The sequence below is a fragment of the Trichomycterus rosablanca genome, chromosome 3 (assembly GCF_030014385.1).
Source record: "Trichomycterus rosablanca isolate fTriRos1 chromosome 3, fTriRos1.hap1, whole genome shotgun sequence".
Lineage (NCBI taxonomy): Eukaryota > Metazoa > Chordata > Actinopteri > Siluriformes > Trichomycteridae > Trichomycterus > Trichomycterus rosablanca.
In genome coordinates, this window is record NC_085990.1 from 21,262,254 (window position 1) to 21,281,758 (window position 19,505).

The 19,505-nt window shown below is 37.9% G+C and overlaps 1 protein-coding gene across 1 annotated transcript in view; it reads right to left on the minus strand.

Moving 5' to 3' along the window:
- The window catches only part of nphp3 (nephronophthisis 3), a 59,563-nt gene extending 42,537 nt beyond the window's left edge, over window positions 1-17,026 (minus strand). The window contains exons 1-9 of the mRNA XM_062991971.1: window positions 16,972-17,026; window positions 13,964-14,352; window positions 10,525-10,650; window positions 10,162-10,312; window positions 9,252-9,404; window positions 5,364-5,497; window positions 3,864-4,024; window positions 2,468-2,645; window positions 1,016-1,090 (exon numbers count right to left, since the gene is read on the minus strand). Of these exons, the coding sequence (XP_062848041.1) occupies window positions 1,016-1,090; window positions 2,468-2,645; window positions 3,864-4,024; window positions 5,364-5,497; window positions 9,252-9,404; window positions 10,162-10,312; window positions 10,525-10,650; window positions 13,964-14,287 (1,302 nt within the window). The 5' untranslated portion in view covers window positions 14,288-14,352; window positions 16,972-17,026. The remainder of the gene's footprint in view (window positions 1-1,015; window positions 1,091-2,467; window positions 2,646-3,863; window positions 4,025-5,363; window positions 5,498-9,251; window positions 9,405-10,161; window positions 10,313-10,524; window positions 10,651-13,963; window positions 14,353-16,971) is intronic.
- Window positions 17,027-19,505: the final 2,479 nt, after the last annotated feature.

Sequence of the window (19,505 nt, forward strand, 5' to 3'; positions counted from 1 at the left end):
TCCTTGGCCGACCACTGTGTCTACGGTCCTCAACATTGCCAGTTTCTTTGTGTTTTAAAAAAAAGCTTAAACAGCACATCTTGAAACCCCAGTCTGCTTTAAAATCCTCGTCTGGGAGAGACCTTGGACCTTGGGAGTAAAACCACATTGTGTCTTGTTGTTGTGCTCAGTCTTGCCATCAGGGGCATCGTAGTGGGGTGAAAAGTGGGACTGAGTTACCAGGGCCCCAAGTCGGGGGAGGGCCCTTGAGGAGTCTGGAATTTTATTTTCCTTTAAATATTAATATCATTTAAAGATCACAATAGATGTTGCTAACTAATGTAAATGTAATGTTTTGGGTAAATTAATCGGTTGATTGATGGATTGAATTGTCTAAGGACAGGCACCCCCACCCCTTGCACGAAATGGTTTAGTCCGCCTTCACCGGGCTAGGCGCATTTAACTTTGTGTTCATTCTGCAGAAACTGTTACAGAGGGTGATGCAGCAACTGATACATTTCAGTGTTTAGCACTTTTTTGAAGTCTGTTTTCTTTTTGCCCCTTTTAATGAAAAATGACTAGTGAGTCAAGAGAGAGACTGGGGTGAGGGGGGCCCCATGGGCACTGCTTGTGCATAGGGCCCAGAATTTGGTGCTACGCCCCTGCTTGCCATAGTGTATAACCTGTGACATGAAACTGTCTTCCACAACCTCACATTTGTAGCGGAGATTGGCTGTTCATCACCCAGTTTTAAGCCTCATACACAGCTGTTTCTGTCATCATTATCACCTGTTTGGTGTAATTGGTTAATCATACTGTACATCTGACTATAATTTTACAAATCCTTTAATACTACAAAATCCCCGAGTTTGTGCAGGTGTACCTAGAAGAATTGATGCTGTTTAGAAGGCAAAATAAATTGTAATTTTTTATATAGTAAAAAGTATATATAGTGAATCTACAGTCTTTTTGTAATACCACCACAACCCAAAGACTGAAATCCTCTGTTATAGTGCGTAAACTAGGGTGTGTGTACCTGCTTTATAATCTTCTCTAGCTGAGCATTAATAAGCAGAGCTCCATCCTCAGCAGAGCCTGCATGGTCCACCACCTGCGTGCACACACACACACACACACACACACACACACACACACACACACACACACACACACACACACACACACACAAATACACACAACACCATGTATGCAAAGTTTACACAGTGAATAAAAATAATTCACACGAAAAAGTGTAAGTGTAAAGTGTTAAGTGTAATCTAGTTAAATAGTATTAAATAGTAAATTATACACTCTTTTGTGCGGGGAGGAACAGGAGGAGCACTGCTAGAGCTCTACAGAATGACCTCAAGTGGGCTACAAGTGTTTGTGTTTCTGAACAAACCATTACAAACAGACTCCATGAGGGTGACATATGTCCTCTAGTGCAAACTGAGCTTACAGTCCAACACTGTGCAACTCAATTGGCATTCACCAGAAAACACCATAATTGGCAGGTCTGCCATTCTCTTTCCAGAATGCAAAGGAACTGTATGGAGCCATTAACTATCTGCAGAACATTTATTCAGATAGACTGTTTATTGCTGTTTAATGTAATCACACAAATCTCAAGTCAGTGCTCCCTGATTTTCATCAATATGTGGATTTTGCTACGAGAGGAGCAAATGTTTCTACAAACAACGCCAAAGTCTACCGAATGGAGCCTCGTCTCCACCTCAGATTCTCAGACCACATGTCTGTAATGATGATCCCAGCATACAGACCTCTCTTCAGAAGCTTCAAACTGTATGGAGCATGTTTAGGAAGGCTGTGACAGACAGTGACACTGTCAACTTGGAGGAATATTCAGCATCAGTAACTGGTTACATCAGCAAACCCATTGATGATGCTACCTTCCCACGACACCACCACACCACACTCCAACCAGAAGCTGTGAATGATTGCTGAGGTGCACATACTGCTGAGGACCCACAACTCAGCCTTCAGAGATGCTGACAAGGCAGCCTTAAGAAAAATTGGTTGTATCCAATTACCCAGTTTAGTCTTACTTCCTTTGCCTCAGAGCCCAACTCTGACTGAAGAGGCTCATACCTAACACACTCTGATAAAAGCAGATCATAAAAGTGCACCAACTGTTATAAATGGATGTAGTTAAGGAAAAAAACAATTAGTAGTGGACTAGTAATTAAAAGGTTGCTGGTTCAAGCCTTACTACAGCCAGTTTGTCATTGTTGGGCCATTAAGTATAGCTCTTAACCCTCGACTGCTTGGATTGCTAAATGCTAATTGCCATGAATGTAAATATACAGTATTATTGCAAAATAATACAGTGTTAATGATTTGCTGCCAGCTACATTTTCTAAGATTCCTAATGCAATTTCAGCTTGCATTTTAAACATAAAGCTAAAAAAAGACTTAAACTGACCTTAATTGCATGATGAATATGTGTAAACAGGAGTGCATGTCCTACCTTAACCTTAGCACCTTTGTCTGCATTATTTACTCTCTCTAGCAGATCTCTAGCACCCAAACTGAGACAGGAAGTGCCCTCACACTCTGATTTCTTTTCTTCTGTCTTCAGATATATTAGTAGGGGACGAGCATCTGGATTCCGCACAAAAGCCTCCTCTACATCTTCCACCATGCAGCTACACAAACACAAAGGGATACTTTTAACTTTTTAATAGTATATACATCTTTTCTATATACACTGGACAAAATGATGTGGACACTGTTTCTAAGTAATGACTTTAGGTTAATCAGCCACACCCAATCAGTTACATATAAAAATTAAAGCTTTTAACTACATAGAAGCACTTTGAGGAAAGGTTGTTTCCTGTTCAAGTATGACTGTGCACAAAGATTGTTTTAAAGAAGCTCCAGTGGCCTGCACAGAGCCTTGACCTACAAAACATTAAACCCATCTGGGATTAATTGAAACGCCAGTTGTGAGTAAGGTCTTCTTGTCCGACATTAGTGACCACACAATTGCTTTATATTGACTGAATGGGCAGGCAAAAATTCCCAGAACAGTAAATGCTGTTATAACTGCAAAAATGGAATTTTAAATGGAATGTTCAACAGTGTTCACATTCTTTTGGCCATTAAGTATATGTATGTATGTACACATTATATATAACAACAGTAAAACAACACAAATTGCTTAGGAATGGGTTAGGTTTGTGAAACATACCAAAGAGTTTAAGGTGTTTACTAATCCATCAAATTCCCCAGATCTCAATTCAACTGAGCATCTGTTGGATGTGCTGGACAAACAAGTCTGATCCATTGAGGGCCCCACCTTGCAACTTACACCCTAAAGGCTTTGCTGCTACCACTATAGTTCAAATACCTCAGTACACATTCAGAGGTGTTGTGGGGTTCATGCCTTCAATAGATCAGAATTGTTTTGGGAGCAAACAATTATAGGCAAGTAGTTTTAATATTATATAAGAAGCCATAGTCATGTTATTCCTTTATAGTTTTGGCTATGAGTGGTCTGTAAAAGTGTTTTTCCTGTCCCTGTTCTTTTACTTACATTTTATTGTATGTTTATTTACACTGAGCAGCCACTTTAATTGGAACACCTATACACCTTCATGTAATTATTACTTTTGTGGCAGCAGCTCACAGCATTTTATTATACAGACAACAATGGGACCAAGTGTGATGCTTATGAGAATGATGTACAACATGGTGTGATTGCCAATTTAGCAACTGGAAACACACTATTGATGAAAAAGATCAGAGGAAAATGGCCAAAATGGCACAAGCTCACAGGTCTGCTGTTCTAGCCCATCTGTCTGTTCGCAGGTGTACAGGATGTGGTTATAAAGTGGTCAGTGTATAAAATAAGTGTGTGTTACCTGGACACTAAGGATTTAAGCAGCAGGACACACACTGAGCTTCTCTTGATCTCTGTCTTGCGCTCATGGCTGTACAGAGTGGCTTTCTCCTCAGGGAAACACACATTCAGGTAGAAATGGCCCAAACCCTCACAAAACCTCTTTAAACTGGGTAAATAATTCTGGAAGAAAGGAAAGACATTCTTTTGTAACACTCAAATGAATTAGGTTATCAAACAAAACTTGATATAAGACAAAAACTACAGTTTTGAATGATAATTGTATTCATTAAAATAATCTTAACCTTAATTCCAAAACAGAAAGCAGTAATAAAGTGCCTTTTCAGTCATTTAATTAAAATAGCACAAAAAGTGATATTGAATGCTTTTTTAGATTTATTGATTTAGGTAAATATACACTAATTACTAACTGAATGCCTGCAACACAATTTAACAAAAGCTGTGTTTCTTTACACATGATTTTAAAACAGTTAAGGACTTTACCATTTTTAGTCAACAACATATTATATGTTTTCCACTGTCACCCCTTTTTTCCAGCGTAGTAATTTTCAATTTCCTACTGCAATTTCTCTGCTGCTTATACCACCACTACACAATGCCAAGCCACATAATGCATTTGTTACAACATGGCTATGTAGTAGAGATGGAACTGCTGCCAATTTCTTTTAAACACTTATTATTAGTCAAGAGTTAATTGTTAACAGACAAGCTTATAGGGTCCCATTAACATATACAACACATCACTGACTTTCTTGTCTTAGTCTTTATGTTTTATTTAATGAAAAACAGTCTATCAGTGTAATAGTGAACATGACAGTAATGTAAAAGTGTAAAATAAACACAGGTGAAACTGATTCACAAAAGCTTATGTCAGTTGGGATATCAGTATGTCTTACCTGGACAGATTGATTTACCTGAAATTTAAGTGACTTGGCGTTATACTGTGATGATTAAGTGTTTCTCTTTTTCTGAACAGTGTACAACAATTGATGTCTTTAGTTCCCAAACTATTACAGAACAGTTTAAAAGAAAATGTTAACATGGCCATGTCCCAACTAAAACATTAAATCTTGTCTTTATAGTGTGGAATACAAATAAATACTTTTTGCAAACTCTCATGTGTTCATGTTACACAATTCCATTCTTTGGCTTCGCAATCACGTATTGAGAAATTACACTCATGCAGTTATTTGGGTTTAAATTTGGTTAAACTATCCTTGTTTGCAAACTTTAATTAGAGCTCCTTTCACAATATTATGACAGCAGCAGCTTTTTTAAAATCATTTTATGAAATTCCAAGTCTTACATTGCCCCTGTATGAACGATTTTAAAATAATTAGTAGGTAATCAAATTACTAATTAGCCTATATTTTTAAAAAATCTATAAAGTTGATACTGGAAAACATTAAACCTCCTCTTTGTGCTATTTTTAAATTAAATACATGTTAAAAAAAAGTTTTAAATCACTGATTTGGCTATTGTGGCCACCTTAGGTGTGTACCTGTATAAAAATGTTTAATTCTGGTTTGGTTTCTTGGGTATAGATGAGGTAACAGCGGACTGTGTTACTCCACAAAGCCTGAGAAACATGAGGAGAGACCTGCAACAGACTGGCAACCGCCGCATCCCAATCATCTGCAAACAGACAAAAAAATCCTGAATATTAACAAAATCTGTATATGGGTCAAAGACGAGACGTAACTTTTTAGTGTCCCCACTTGATAAATAATATACAATTATATTAATATAAGTGGATATACCTTCAATCTACTCCATTTGTACATCTTTACTGAAACCTAAAGTAATTTTTACGGAAAATGTCATTCAGTGCAACGGTCCCCCTACCTCTTTAAGTAATAAAACATTAAGAAAAAACTAATTAATCTTAAGTAAAACTTAAAATTTACTGCTTTGGCATAATTGTACAAATGTCATGTGTGACATATTAAATAATATTCAATCAGATGTGTTTTTTAATATTAATAATATTCAGGATACTTTCAGTCCCCATTTTCCCAATCTTCAGTTGTCATTCAGTACAACGTTAATAAAAAGCCTTATTTTAATATGCAATCAAGCTACTGCAGTCATGTGACCAATTATAACAACAAAAGAAGACCTGGGGACCCTTCAGCACACACACGAGGTCAATGCATTTTAACATTATTTGATAAAAATGTCTTTTTACTGACACAGTACATTAAAGAACAAAACTGAGTGTCATTCAGTACAACACAGAAAACGTAATATTACGGTTAATCTTGTAAACAAACAAGGTTATTAATATTTAAATGTGAATATGTGTAGAAATGTCTTTGAGCTAAGGTCAATGTTAGCTTTTGCTAACCACTGGGATAACTGTAAAATGTGCTAAAGTAATATTTCTGTCATTCAGTACAGCAACAGTCATTCAGTGCAACAGAATTTCGCTGTTGCACTAAATTGACAATGACATTGTTATACTGACTTTATAATGTTTTAAAATTATTTTTAAATATTAAAACCACTTTTTTCCATTCTAGTCTTCCTTAATAAGAGCAGTAATTACAATGAATATTAATAATTATGTTTTTGATGAAGTGGTCCCTGAGATTTTGTTATTGTCAAGTACGATGACCTGCCATTCGTTGGGCAGGTACTGCTGTCTGTAGGAGATGAGGTGCAAGTTAGCTGCATGCTACAAAATTGAAACAGAAATTCCTTTATGTGGCCAAATCCACCTGATGAAATTTACTACCTTAAGTCTGACGTCAAAATCATAATCGCAGAACCAAAGCCATGTACAGCAAGAACCTCAAGGTTAACAACAAAAGACTGGAAAACATTTGTTCAGTTCATGAAATAAAATGGGACTTCAAATGGTTTTCACGGCTGAATGAATTTAGATTTACTGCAGCAACTTTTTCACGTGTTATGACACAAATTCCACACTTCCACACTGTTCTGGTGCCTTACAAGTTGTTATGATGGCTTCATTAGCTATGTTTTTCATTGCCTTACTTTTTTCATGATGTAGTAATATTATAACACATACTTGCCACTGGTGTGGCATATTTTCATTCTACTACTGCTACTTTAATCAATAAAGAACTTAAAAACAAATTAAGTTATGAATATTCTGATGTAACAGGATAATTTGGAGTATGTCATTCAGTGCAACATAAAATCATCATACAGTGCAACAAAAACATTTGCTTAAAATAACTGTAATAAGTAATTTTTTTTTATTTTTTTTTTCATGTGAATGCAAGAGAATCCAGGCCTGCTTCATAGAAAACAGAGTTTGATTAGGTTTCAAATAGAATAGAATGTGTAGCAAAAACATCTTGTATACAAATAAACAAAATCCCAAGACGCATTAGAGTACAAACAATGCACAGAAAATTCAAAACAGAGTAAGTACAGTTTCTTCTGAGGTTTTAAATCTTTTGTAAGAGATATACTAAACTTATAAATTTGAAATGGCTAAGATTGTTCCTTGTGTGTGTATTTTGTCATAAATTAGTCGTTGCACTGAATGACATTTTTGTGCCCTTGTTGTGTCAACAACACTAAAATTATCAAATAAGCAAAATGCTGAGAAAAAAAAATACATATTTACATAGGTGACACATTTGTGCACAATATTAAATGAAAAAATTTCACCCATATACATTAGTATACGTAATTAGTATTAGAATGTTATATTTGAGATATTTGGTATTTTTATAATATATCGCTTTATGCATGCCATGTCTAGAACTGGTAAAAATGTATGCGTATGTACAGTGTATCACAAAAGTGAGTACACCCCTCAAATTTTTGCAAATATTTCATTATATCTTTTCATGGGACAACACTATAGACATGAAACTTGGATATAACTTAGAGTAGTCAGTGTACAGCTTGTATAGCAGTGTAGATTTACTGTCTTCTGAAAATAACTCAACACACAGCCATTAATGTCTAAATAGCTGGCAACATAAGTGAGTACACCCCACAGTGAACATGTCCAAATTGTGCCCAAATGTGTCGTTGTCCCTCCCTGGTGTCATGTGTCAAGGTCCCAGGTGTAAATGGGGAGCAGGGCTGTTAAATTTGGTGTTTTGGGTACAATTCTCTCATACTGGCCACTGGATATTCAACATGGCACCTCATGGCAAAGAACTCTCTGAGGATGTGAGAAATAGAATTGTTGCTCTCCACAAAGATGGCCTGGGCTATAAGAAGATTGCTAACACCCTGAAACTGAGCTACAGCATGGTGGCCAAGGTCATACAGCAATTTTCCAGGACAGGTTCCACTCGGAACAGGCTTCGCCAGGGTCGACCAAAGAAGTCGAGTCCACGTGTTCGGCGTCATATCCAGAGGTTGGCTTTAAAAAATAGACACATGAGTGCTGCCAGCATTGCTGCAGAGGTTGAAGACGTGGGAGGTCAGCCTGTCAGTGCTCAGACCATACGCCGCACACTGCATCAACTCAGTCTGCATGGTCGTCATCCCAGAAGGAAGCTGACGCACAAGAAAGCCAGCAAACAGTTTGCTGAAAACAAGCAGTCCAAGAACATGGATTACTGGAATGCCCTGTGGTCTGACGAGACCAAGATAAACTTGTTTGGCTCAGATGGTGTCCAGCATGTGTGGCGGCGCCCTGGTGAGAAGTACCAAGACAACTGTATCTTGCCTACAGTCAAGCATGGTGGTGGTAGCATCATGGTCTTGGGCTGCATGAGTGTTGCTGGCACTGGGGAGCTGCAGTTCATTGAGGGAAACATGAATTTCAACATGTACTGTGACATTCTGAAACAGAGCATGATCCCCTCCCTTCGAAAACTGGGCCTCATGGCAGTTTTCCAACAAGATAACGACCCCAAACACAACCTCCAAGATGACAACTGCCTTGCTGAGGAAGCTGAAGGTAAAGGTGATGGACTAAACCCAATTGAGCACCTGTGGCGCATCCTCAAGTGGAAGGTGGAGGAGTTCAAGGTGTCTAACATCCACCAGCTCCGTGATGTCATCATGGAGGAGTGGAAGAGGATTCCAGTAGCAACCTGTGCAGCTCTGGTGAATTCCATGCCCAGGAGGGTTAAGGCAGTGCTGGATAATAATGGTGGTCACACAAAATATTGACACTTTGGGCACAATTTGGACATGTTCACTGTGGGGTGTACTCACTTATGTTGCCAGCCATTTAGACATTAATGGCTGTGTGTTGAGTTATTTTCAGAAGACAGTAAATCTACACTGCTATACAAGTTGTACACTGACTACTCTAAGTTATATCCAAGTTTCATGTCTATAGTGTTGTCCCATGAAAAGATATAATGAAATATTTGCAGAAATGTGAGTGGTGTACTCACTTTTGTGATACACTGTATACACATTTAATCAAACTGTGACTTCTTACCTCTGCTGACATTTGCAAATGGACCCTCTACATCAATGAGGCTATGGGCAAACTCAGGGCCTCTGTGTGCCTGCTGAAGCTGCATCATACTTCCCATGGAGGGCTCACTACCCAGAATGCCCCCACTCCAATATTCACACTGAGTCCCTGCAGCTAGAAACAAAGATACCAAGAAGAAAATAAACACATTGAATTCAAAATAAGAATATAAATTGCTTTAAAATTAAGGGAACACTCAATTCACACATCCGATCTTGATTTGGACATGCTCTTGATGAGACAGTGGCAGGACGTGTCCTGGTATGACATACATGCTTTTGACACTGTACTGGGAGACACAGCAAACCTTGTTGCAAAGGCATTGATGGATGTGCCATCCTGGAGGAGCTTAACTAACTGTGCAGCCTGAATAAGCTGCAGGTACCGTCTCATGCAACCAGTAGTGACAAGGACACTAGCAAAATGCAAAGCTAGAAAACAGTCAGTCAGAAATATGGAGCCAAACAATAAATGTGATTAGTTGAAACATTAAGAAAGAATGTGTGCATTTAGCAGACATTCTTAACCAGAGCGACTTACAGAAGAAACATTTCCTTACTCTAGTTTAAGTAGACAACAGTGCAAGAATACAAATCTGATGAAACCCTGTTAGAACAAAGGCTTTTTTAAATAGAAACAATTAGGAATGTTAGTTTTTAGCATTTGTAATGCAAATAATCGATTAAGCCTGGAATAAAACTTTAAAAAATAAAAACTTGGCTATAAAAAGGTAGCCACAGGTGAATTTTAGATCCACATTAGTAAATATGTTTGTCCATTTCTAACACAATGCGTGTTAAAATTATACTGTTTCCTACATTGAGGAATCACGAACACTACATAGCACTAACATAAAAAAAAAAGATCTTACTAGTAACACTTGTGTGGTTGTCATCTGAATCAGAGTCAGCGGGCTCATACAGCTGGATTCCCTGAGCTTGTAGCTGCTGCAATTTGGACTCCAAATCACGCTTCGCCCGCAACAAATCCTGAATCTCCTTTTCTTTGGTCTCACGGAAGATCTGCTTATCAAACAACAAGTAAGAGATGAGGGGTGTAACACCAAATAATTAAAATATATAAGACTAAAACATTTACATGTAAAAGAAAGTCTTGTAAAACCTTGTTTTATAGAAAGAAAATAAGAAAGAAAAAAAAAACTTAATGTTTTTAGATTTTCTTTTTAAATAAAATATGCATTAGTGCAAAAACAGATAATACAAAGTTTTCCAACCTTAAACTGTCGTTTTACTTTGTCTCTGTCATGTTCAAAGGTGGCTGCTCTTTCCATGGCCTGGTACTTTGCCTCCAAAGCACTCTCCTTCTCCCTCAGAATCTTCTGGTAGGTCTTCTGCAAAGCCTTGCAACCAGAGAAACACAGAATTGCCCATGCTTTTCAATCTTTATAAACCATCAAGGTAGAGTTTATAAAAGAATAAGGACACCAACATATTAATCTCAAATGTTCTAGGTCACACCTGGGCATTGTACGGCCCGGCCGTTGGGTGTCTCTGACCGGCCCGCATGAGGTCAATGGTAATTAGAAATAAGAAGTAAATAAGTGTACATCATACATGAGTGTATCCAGCTTCACCAAAACGTGTTGGCGAATAGAACTGTGAGTGCGACTGATACAAAATGTATGAGTTTTTAACAAGACATGGACTTCTAAGTATACATTTATTTAAGTTAAATGTATAGCTGTGTACAGTATTTAGTTTGTGGCAACCAGACCGCTGTGTTTAAGGATTACAATTTAAATTGTCATTACGGTCCTAAACACACAGAGAAACATAAGAACTTGTAGTGCTTACATCTTAACTGCAAAAGCAACAAGGACTTTTTTATTAAGTTTTACACATCCAGGACTGGAGCAGTCAAGACCAGCTTTGTAATATGTAGAAACAATATTCAACAAGAACAGTGGACTGAAAAAAACAGCAAATGAGGTAATTAGACTGCAAACAAAATAGGAATAGCAAAGTTTAAAACCTGCACATTTAAAAACAAGAGATTTTTAAATTTAAAATCTGTTCAAAAGCTTTCGTGAAAGGTGATTAAATTGTTAAATGATGTTAATGTTTTTACTCTGCCTGCTTCTCATTTTCATTGTCTGATCGTAACATCAATCTCCCAGCAGGGGCGTAGCATTAAATTCTGGGCCCTATGCACAAGCAGTGCCCATGGGCCCCCCCTCACCTCAGTCTCTCTCTTGACTCACTAGTCATTTTTCATTAAAAGGGACAAAAAGAAAACAGACTTTAACAAAGTGCTAAACACTGAAATGTATCAGCGGATGAGGGGTCTGTTGCTGCATCACCCTTTGTAACAGTTTCTGAAACTGAGTGCCATGCGTTTCACAAGTTAGTTTTGCTACTAATTTCTCAGCCTATCCTTATGAACCTATGACACTGAGCCAAGTTAGGCTATTAGCCTAATTATGTTATGGCCCAATAATAAATATTAAATTAATTTTCGAATTAGTATACTATTGCAATGGTGTGGTAGGCTATGCAAACAAAAATTTATTTAGAGTTTACCTCAGATTACAGATAAGGCATCATGTTATTTCTAATTTTGTGTTATGCAGTTTTTAGCACTGACAATTGCGGTGGTACTGAAGCGTTTTATAACCACAGGAGTTCATTTAATGTAGGCTATTTGCTTTCACATTTGGGCTCAACTTTCTTGGGAAATAAGTTCGTTAGCAGTTGCTTACCCACATTTCATTTTTTTCTCTTTCCTGCCTCTCTTTTCTTTTCTGAAAACCGGATTTAGATTTATCATCTTCCATAGCACTGATACAACTCGCACTGCCGCTTCTGCAGAATGAACGCTAAGTTAAATGCGCCTAGCCCGGTGAAGGCGGACTAAACCATTTCGTGCAAGGGGTGGGGGTGCCTGTCCTAACACAATTAAATCCATCAATCAACCGATTTATTTACCCAAAACATTACATTTACATTAGTTAGCAACATTTATTGTGATCTTTAAATGATATTAATATTTAAAGGAAAATAAAATTCCAGACTCCTTAAGGGCCCTCCCCCGACTTGGGGCCCTGGTAACTCAGTCCCACTTTTCACCCCACTACGACGCCCCTGATCTCCAGTAACAGCTTATCAAAAACATTCAGTTTTACTACCTTTATTCCGAGATAAAATTAATATTAAGCAGAGTTTAGATCAGCCTGTTGGTCAAGCCCTCCACAACAGTCCCAGTTTCTCATGTGGCCCCATGCCAAATTTAATTGCCCACTTCTGTTCTAGGTGAACATTCACCTTTGCTGCTGTAACAGTGTCCACTACTCTGGGAAAACATTCCACTAGACTTTTGAGCATGACCGAGGGTATACAGCTGCAAAGAAACTAGTAAAGTGGGATCTAATGTTGGCCAATAATGTTGGTCTAGCAGTTGTTCAAATTTAAATCAAAGGTATTGGACAAGAGTTGAGGTCATGACTTTATAGCAAGTGAATCAAGTTGTCTTAATAGACTTTGTTTTGTTGTTTTAAAATACAAAACTTTTGTCACAAAATTGGAAAAGCACAAGTACGGTCAATGTTGCTGTATGTAGTAAGACTAAAATGAATCTTTAGTAAAACTACAACTCAAAATCAGGAAACAGAGTTTCTTACATTTACTTTGACTTAATTGCAGACAGGATGAAACTGAGATATTTCATGTTTTATTTATTAACTTCATTTCATTTGTTAACATACATCCATTGCTGCATTTCAGGCCTGTAACACATTCCAAAAAAATTGGAATGAAATGAAAGTCAATGTAAGAAACACTGGAGTTTTTCTGACTTGGGGTTGTAAGTGGCCCATCCAAACCATTAAAAACAGCCCAAACCATAATTCCCTAGTCTTTCAACTGGATAATTTTTTAGGTTAAGGTTGTCTTATTTCACCAAATTAGTAATACATTATGTGCCTTTACTCATATATCTGGGGCAATTTGCAAACAACAGCAAGATCAAAAAAGGTGCTTTCAACTCTAATACCAATCAGCCTTTATTGATTTATTGATGATAACATCAATAATACATAACCTAATTTTAAACTGATGATTTATAGATTTGATTCCTGTGTTATCTTTTACTTTGAAAAAAAGAGGTTGGAAACCATGGGAAGGAAAACACAGAGACAACAAAATTTAAATTAGCCCATTGTTTCCAGAGGCAATCTGAAACGCAGTAGTAAGTGTTAAAAAAAATAGACAATTATAACATAACTTGCTTCAACATACTGTGGTCTTGTTTTCTAAGCTTGTGTGCTGTAATGATTTGCTGAGGTTTCGTTATTTCTGTAGATTTACACTGTAGCACCATCAGTTCACCGGGGAAGCTCTAGCGGTACAGTAATTTGACAAACTGACTAGCTAAAAAGTTGGCAACCTAGGCCATGTTATGTGTCATTACTGCCAAAAGTTCATATTATGTGGCTGTATGCATGTTGACAAAACGTGGAGCCATGTAGCAGAGGCAGTGGAATAATAATCCCAGACATATTTCCACTCATCATCAGTTCTGAAGTTTTGAATTCTAAATTATTAGATTAGAAAGTTGACTAATCTATACATTTATTTACTTGTAACTAATAAACTACTTGCTACTGATAAACCCGAGCACCTTTGCAAAAAACTGCTCGACATCAGTTTGGCTCTTACCTGGAGCTCAGCACGCAGTCTCTTGTTCTCCTCATCCAGTTTGGCCTCTTTCTTCTGCATGGCAGTGATCTCATTGTTCTTACTAACACGAAAGATTTCATAGTCTTTCCTGAGGCGCTCATACTCAGCAGCGTACTCCAGCTCCATGGAGCCAGTGGATTTGAAGCTGGAGCCGATGACACGTGGGCCACGCCGGAACGAGCTACGTAGCAATTTTGGCTTAAGCTTAACTTCCACGGGAATCTCACATGCTTCTCCACCCTCAGCTCCATATGCCTCCTCTATCACATCCCCAGGGCTTACCAGAGATGAGGCAGTACCCATGATGCCACTGCTGTAAGGTTTTTATTTACCACGCTGTGTGCTTTTTAAAGGGTGCATCACTGGTCCTGTTAATGAGAAGCAAAGTGTAAAACATTATACACAGCCTTTTCAGAACAATTACTAACAGCATGAGAAAAACGACTGACACTGTAAATGATATTTGTGACATCAAAAATGGATTCCAAAATTATTTAGACCTTCTGACTTTTGATTTAGAATAAAAATAATTGTAATTTCTGCCCATCAATCAACACTTCACCTATAACACTATAACACTTCACTGCACCTATAACAATGAAGTAAAAACATGTTTTTCAAAAAGGATTTAAAAAAAAAAACCCTGAATTTCCTATTGGCAAAACTATGCAGATCTTTTATTCACTACTTTGTAGAAGCCCTTTTGACAGCAATTAAAACTTAAAATCTTCCTGGATATCTCTCTAAAAGCTTTGCACACCTGTATTTGGGCAGTTTATTGCATTCTACATAGCAGCTTTGTCAGAAGTGCCATGTTCAGTTCTAACCACAGATCTAATTTAAGTCTGGGCTTTGTTTAGACATCTCAACAGCATTTACAGACTTGACCCTAAGATGTCCACTATTGTTTTAACTGCTGAAAGGTGAACTGATGCCCCAGTCATCGTTTGTGTGTGCACAGGAGGAGGCCTTCTTCAAAAATGTTCCTGTATAACTGTCCCTGTCCCTTCTGCTGAAAAGCACCCTCATAGCATGATGCTGCCACCACTATGTTTTACTATAGGGATGATGTTCACTATGCATAGTTGATGTTCTGTGCAAGTAGTTAAATTTTTGTCACATCAGGCCAAATAATCTTTTTAACGTAGGTGTCAAATGTACTAGCCTATTACTGCCATCTGTAATTCAAACCCCAGCTGTGCTATTGACCAAGCCGGACATCTAACAGGCAAAAGTGGGCATGTCTGAGGGTGGAAAGTCGACAGGGTTCCTCGTCGCTGCTGCAAATGATACCACTGCTGGCTAGTGAAATGGTGGATGATTCACTGAATCATCCACCATTCATCGTCATTCTGTCTCTCTGAATCATCATGACTCTTTGTATTTGATATGGCTCCCTGTAAGAGCTCACCTCTGACAGATGAAAATAAGCGGGCTGGTGATTGTACGCACGGCGAAGTGGCACATGCTAGTCTGCAGCTCTCTCCAGGATCAGAAGTGGTCACCCTTGCCCTTGTTATACTAAAGTCTTAATTCATTCCTATTCATTCCCTGCCACAGTTTGAACAAGGAAATCCACAGTTGTTTGGACTTTATGAATTGGTTTTCATCTTGACAATGCAGTATAAACTGTGGGACCCCTTTTACCTAGATGTGTGCTTTTCCAGACTATGTCCAATCAATTAAAACAGCAACAAGTGGACTTCAATTGAGTTCTGGACACATCTCAAGAATAATAAAAAAGGGTGCCAATACAAAGGGTATGAATATGTTTGTTTAAAATAAATTAATGCATTTTTACAACTAAAAAAACATGTTTTCACAGTTATTATGTGCAATTAAATGTCTTAAAAACAACAGTTACATCCAAAACACAATAAAATATGCAAATAGTCAAGTTTTGGCTGATTCTCTATAAAAATAAAGACTCACATTATTCTCTCTCTCTCTCTCTCTGTGTTTGAGTGTGTGTGTGTGTGTGTGTGTGTGTGTGTGTGTGTGTGTGTGTGTGTGTGTGTGTGTGTGTGTGTGTGTGTGTGTGTGTGAAAAAAAAATCACACTATTCACATTTAGGTTCAAATGAATGTACAGGGTATAAATTTGTATTACAGTTTCATAAAATGAGTATGAGCATACACTGGCTTTTACTTTATACTTAAAATGTCAAATTATGTACCTTCAACTTCTAAAACTATAGTAATTGATACTTTTTTTGTTTTTGCTTCATCCTGGTCAGATCACGGTAAATCCAGTACCACCAGGAAAGTAAACCGGAGAAATACATTTAATCTTAGGGCATAACTACAAACCTGAATTGTTATTGTTTTCATGTTTGAGATGCTCTATTTAAATGCAATAATAATTCATTTATAGTTTATTTTAGTAATTATATTAATTTTCTTATTTGTGTACATCATTTTTAAAATACATGCACTATGTATTTGTTCGTGTATTTATTTTCCCTAATCCATCCATTCATCCTGGTCAGAGTTGCGGTGCGTTAGCGACAGCAGGGAACACACCCTGAACTGGGTTCTAATCCACCTTCAGGCATCACATACACACACAATTATTTGTTTACTATCCTACAGCAGCCAATCCACCTTTGGCATGTTTTGGGCGGTGGAGGACACCAGAGTATCCACGTACACGTTCACTTTCCTTGTCACTCGCACGTCTAGGTAACAATCTGCTCAATGTTATTTCGACGTGATACTGGACAGTGGATGGAATCAGAGATCCCAGTAAAAACGATATTAGAACATGCAAAGCTCAGTCGCAAAAGACGAGGTTCGAACCCAGATTTGATGTTGTTTTGCCACACATTTAAAGCTTAACGGAAACGTTTAATAGTAAGGAGGTATATGTGTGAGGAAAAATAACGGTTTTTAAAGTTGCTGTGCACAGTTACACTCCATAGGAACATCTGATCAAAACAAGAGTTCACACTTTATTCATCAAAGTAAGAAATTTAAATAAAAACTTACCATCACACATTACTGCTCACATTTAGATGTGATCTACAGTGCTCATGATTTTCTTAGAGAAATAAAGGAACCAAAAAGTTTTACACATTTCGGGAGCTTCTTCCGGATAACCCCGGCAACTGAACACCCCTCCCTCTCTCTCTCTACGGGTCTCTTCTGAGGACAAACAGTCGTGGAGTGTCAAACTTCAATACTGGACTCTGTTCTGATGGTAAAGTTAAAAACAAACCTCATTTTTGTATCTGCAGGTACCTATTAATATGTTAAAGATATCAAAAGTTTTAAGATATAAAGCTGTACCATTGTCACTAATTAATTTATTTATTATCACTTCATGCTTTTGTCATTGTTGGTATGGGTTGTCCAGAAACAATGGGTATGGGGTAAAGTACATCTTAGATAGGGTGCCAATCATTACAGGACAAAATAGACTTTTTTACTCACCCACTCGGTCACCCACTTACCCACAACAATGGGTTAGTTTATAGGATCCAAGTCATCAAATCAAATGAAGTACCTCTGATACAACATGGGGTGTCCACAAGCAGCCATAGTGATACCCACTGACAGTGGTCTGGGGATTGACAAGCCACGAACCGCTGACAGGTTGTTGAGTAGCCAAGACGTACTCATGCCAGAGGACATGAAGGTGTAATGGCAGGCCAGTCCTAATTCCCATGCTAACTTCTGTCCATTATTCAAAGCACCTACATTGGCCATGCATGCATCAGAATTGGACATCGAAGCAATGAAATAAGGTTGACTGCTCCAACAAATCCTATTTTCTCCAAGATCATAAAGACAGCTGGACACATGTATTTTTACATCTGGAAGTAATGGCACCAGGGTACACTGTAGGATCCTCACAACATAGTTTTAAGGACCAGTTGGTAGTGTCCAGGTGTCAAATAGCACAGGATTTCTTTATATGTATTGTGGTGTATTGTGGTGGTACCTTTCAGCAGTTAAAACAATAGTGGACATCTTAGGGTCAAGTCTGTAAATGCTGTTGAGTTGTCCAGACAAAGCCCAGACTTAAATTAGTGTTTATTTATGTATTTTTACAACATATGTGGTTCATTCTCCTGTTATTTTGACTCATCTGTGTATACACTCCAGACATGCTTTATTAATCACACCTATCTGCAACACACCTCAAAAGATTGACACAGACAACCGGAGTAAATGATAAAAGCAAATAACCAATTTATTTATTCAGCTGAATGACCATTTCCTTAGTGCAAACTCTCACACAGGTTTACAGAAGAGAAAAGGGTGACTGCTCCCCCCGCATCTCCTTCTTATACTCCTCTTTTCCTACCCCTTCATGCAGCTGTGCTCAGTAATCTAGCTCAAGGTCAGCTAATACAAAGACCTGTTCATCGTAATACCTTCCACAACAAACTTGAGCCTGATACAGCTTGTCCACCAAGGCCAGCATGTCCTGAACGTAACCTAAAGTTACAAACAATTACACTTGTGATTATTAGTCATGCTATTCTATCAAGAATATATGTTCATTAGTAAAATATTAATTTTTTCACCACACTTTTCAAGTTGTTTCTACCATACAAGTGAGCTTTGTGGGTATACAATTATTAAATGTAACCCATATTGTGCTCTGTACACTTTGTAAAGCATTTATCCACAACCAGATGTTATTTGAGTTGATTCTCAACACTGCAATGACACAAAAATGGCAATGATATTTGTATGTGTTGTTCTTTATTACAGGTACAACACTTGTGTTGGGATTTTTAAACACCTAGCTGTCAATGCTGGGAGAAGAATAGTCCTCTAACCAAAAATATAAAGCCCACAGCATTCTGTGAACAGAAAGTGTCCACTGATAAAAGACTATAGGAGGATTAACTCACATTGTGCATGAAAAAAACAAGATTTAGCCCCAAACGGTCTTTTAACTGTGTGTTAATTCACTACAGCTTTAATGCTTAAATGTTATTTATTAAAGATGTTTACTTTAAATGTAACCTAGCTATTGGGGGTTCCCATATCAGTGTTCTAGACACCAGTCCCAAGTCTGGGTAAATAGGGAGAGTTGTGTCAGAAAGGGCATCTGGTGTAAAAACTGTGAAAAATTAAATATGTGGAACAAAAGTCAGATATGCGTCAGATCGACTGAGATTTCTGAAGGGAGTTAGATGAAGTGGTGGAGAGGATATCTAAAGAAGAGTTGTGATCGGAGCTGACCTAAAAGGGTGTGTTGGATAAGGATATAGAGAGGATAAGGGGGTGTTGGGTAGAAACAGTGTTAAGGACTGGGACACAGAGCAGGGAAAGGTGAAAGCTAGGTTGAAAAAAAGAGGTGCAGATTTGAAAGCAGCAATGTGGTTTAATGCCAGCAGAGTGCACCACAGATTTAATGTTTTCCTTGAGAACGTTGACGAAGCATTTGGAAGGCCAGAAAGAATTGCATTATGTGTAGAGAAAGTGTATGATAGGGTGCTGAGAGTGGAGCTGTGGTATTGTAAGAGAAAATCAGGAGCGGGAGAGAAGTATGTAAGGGTGAGTTA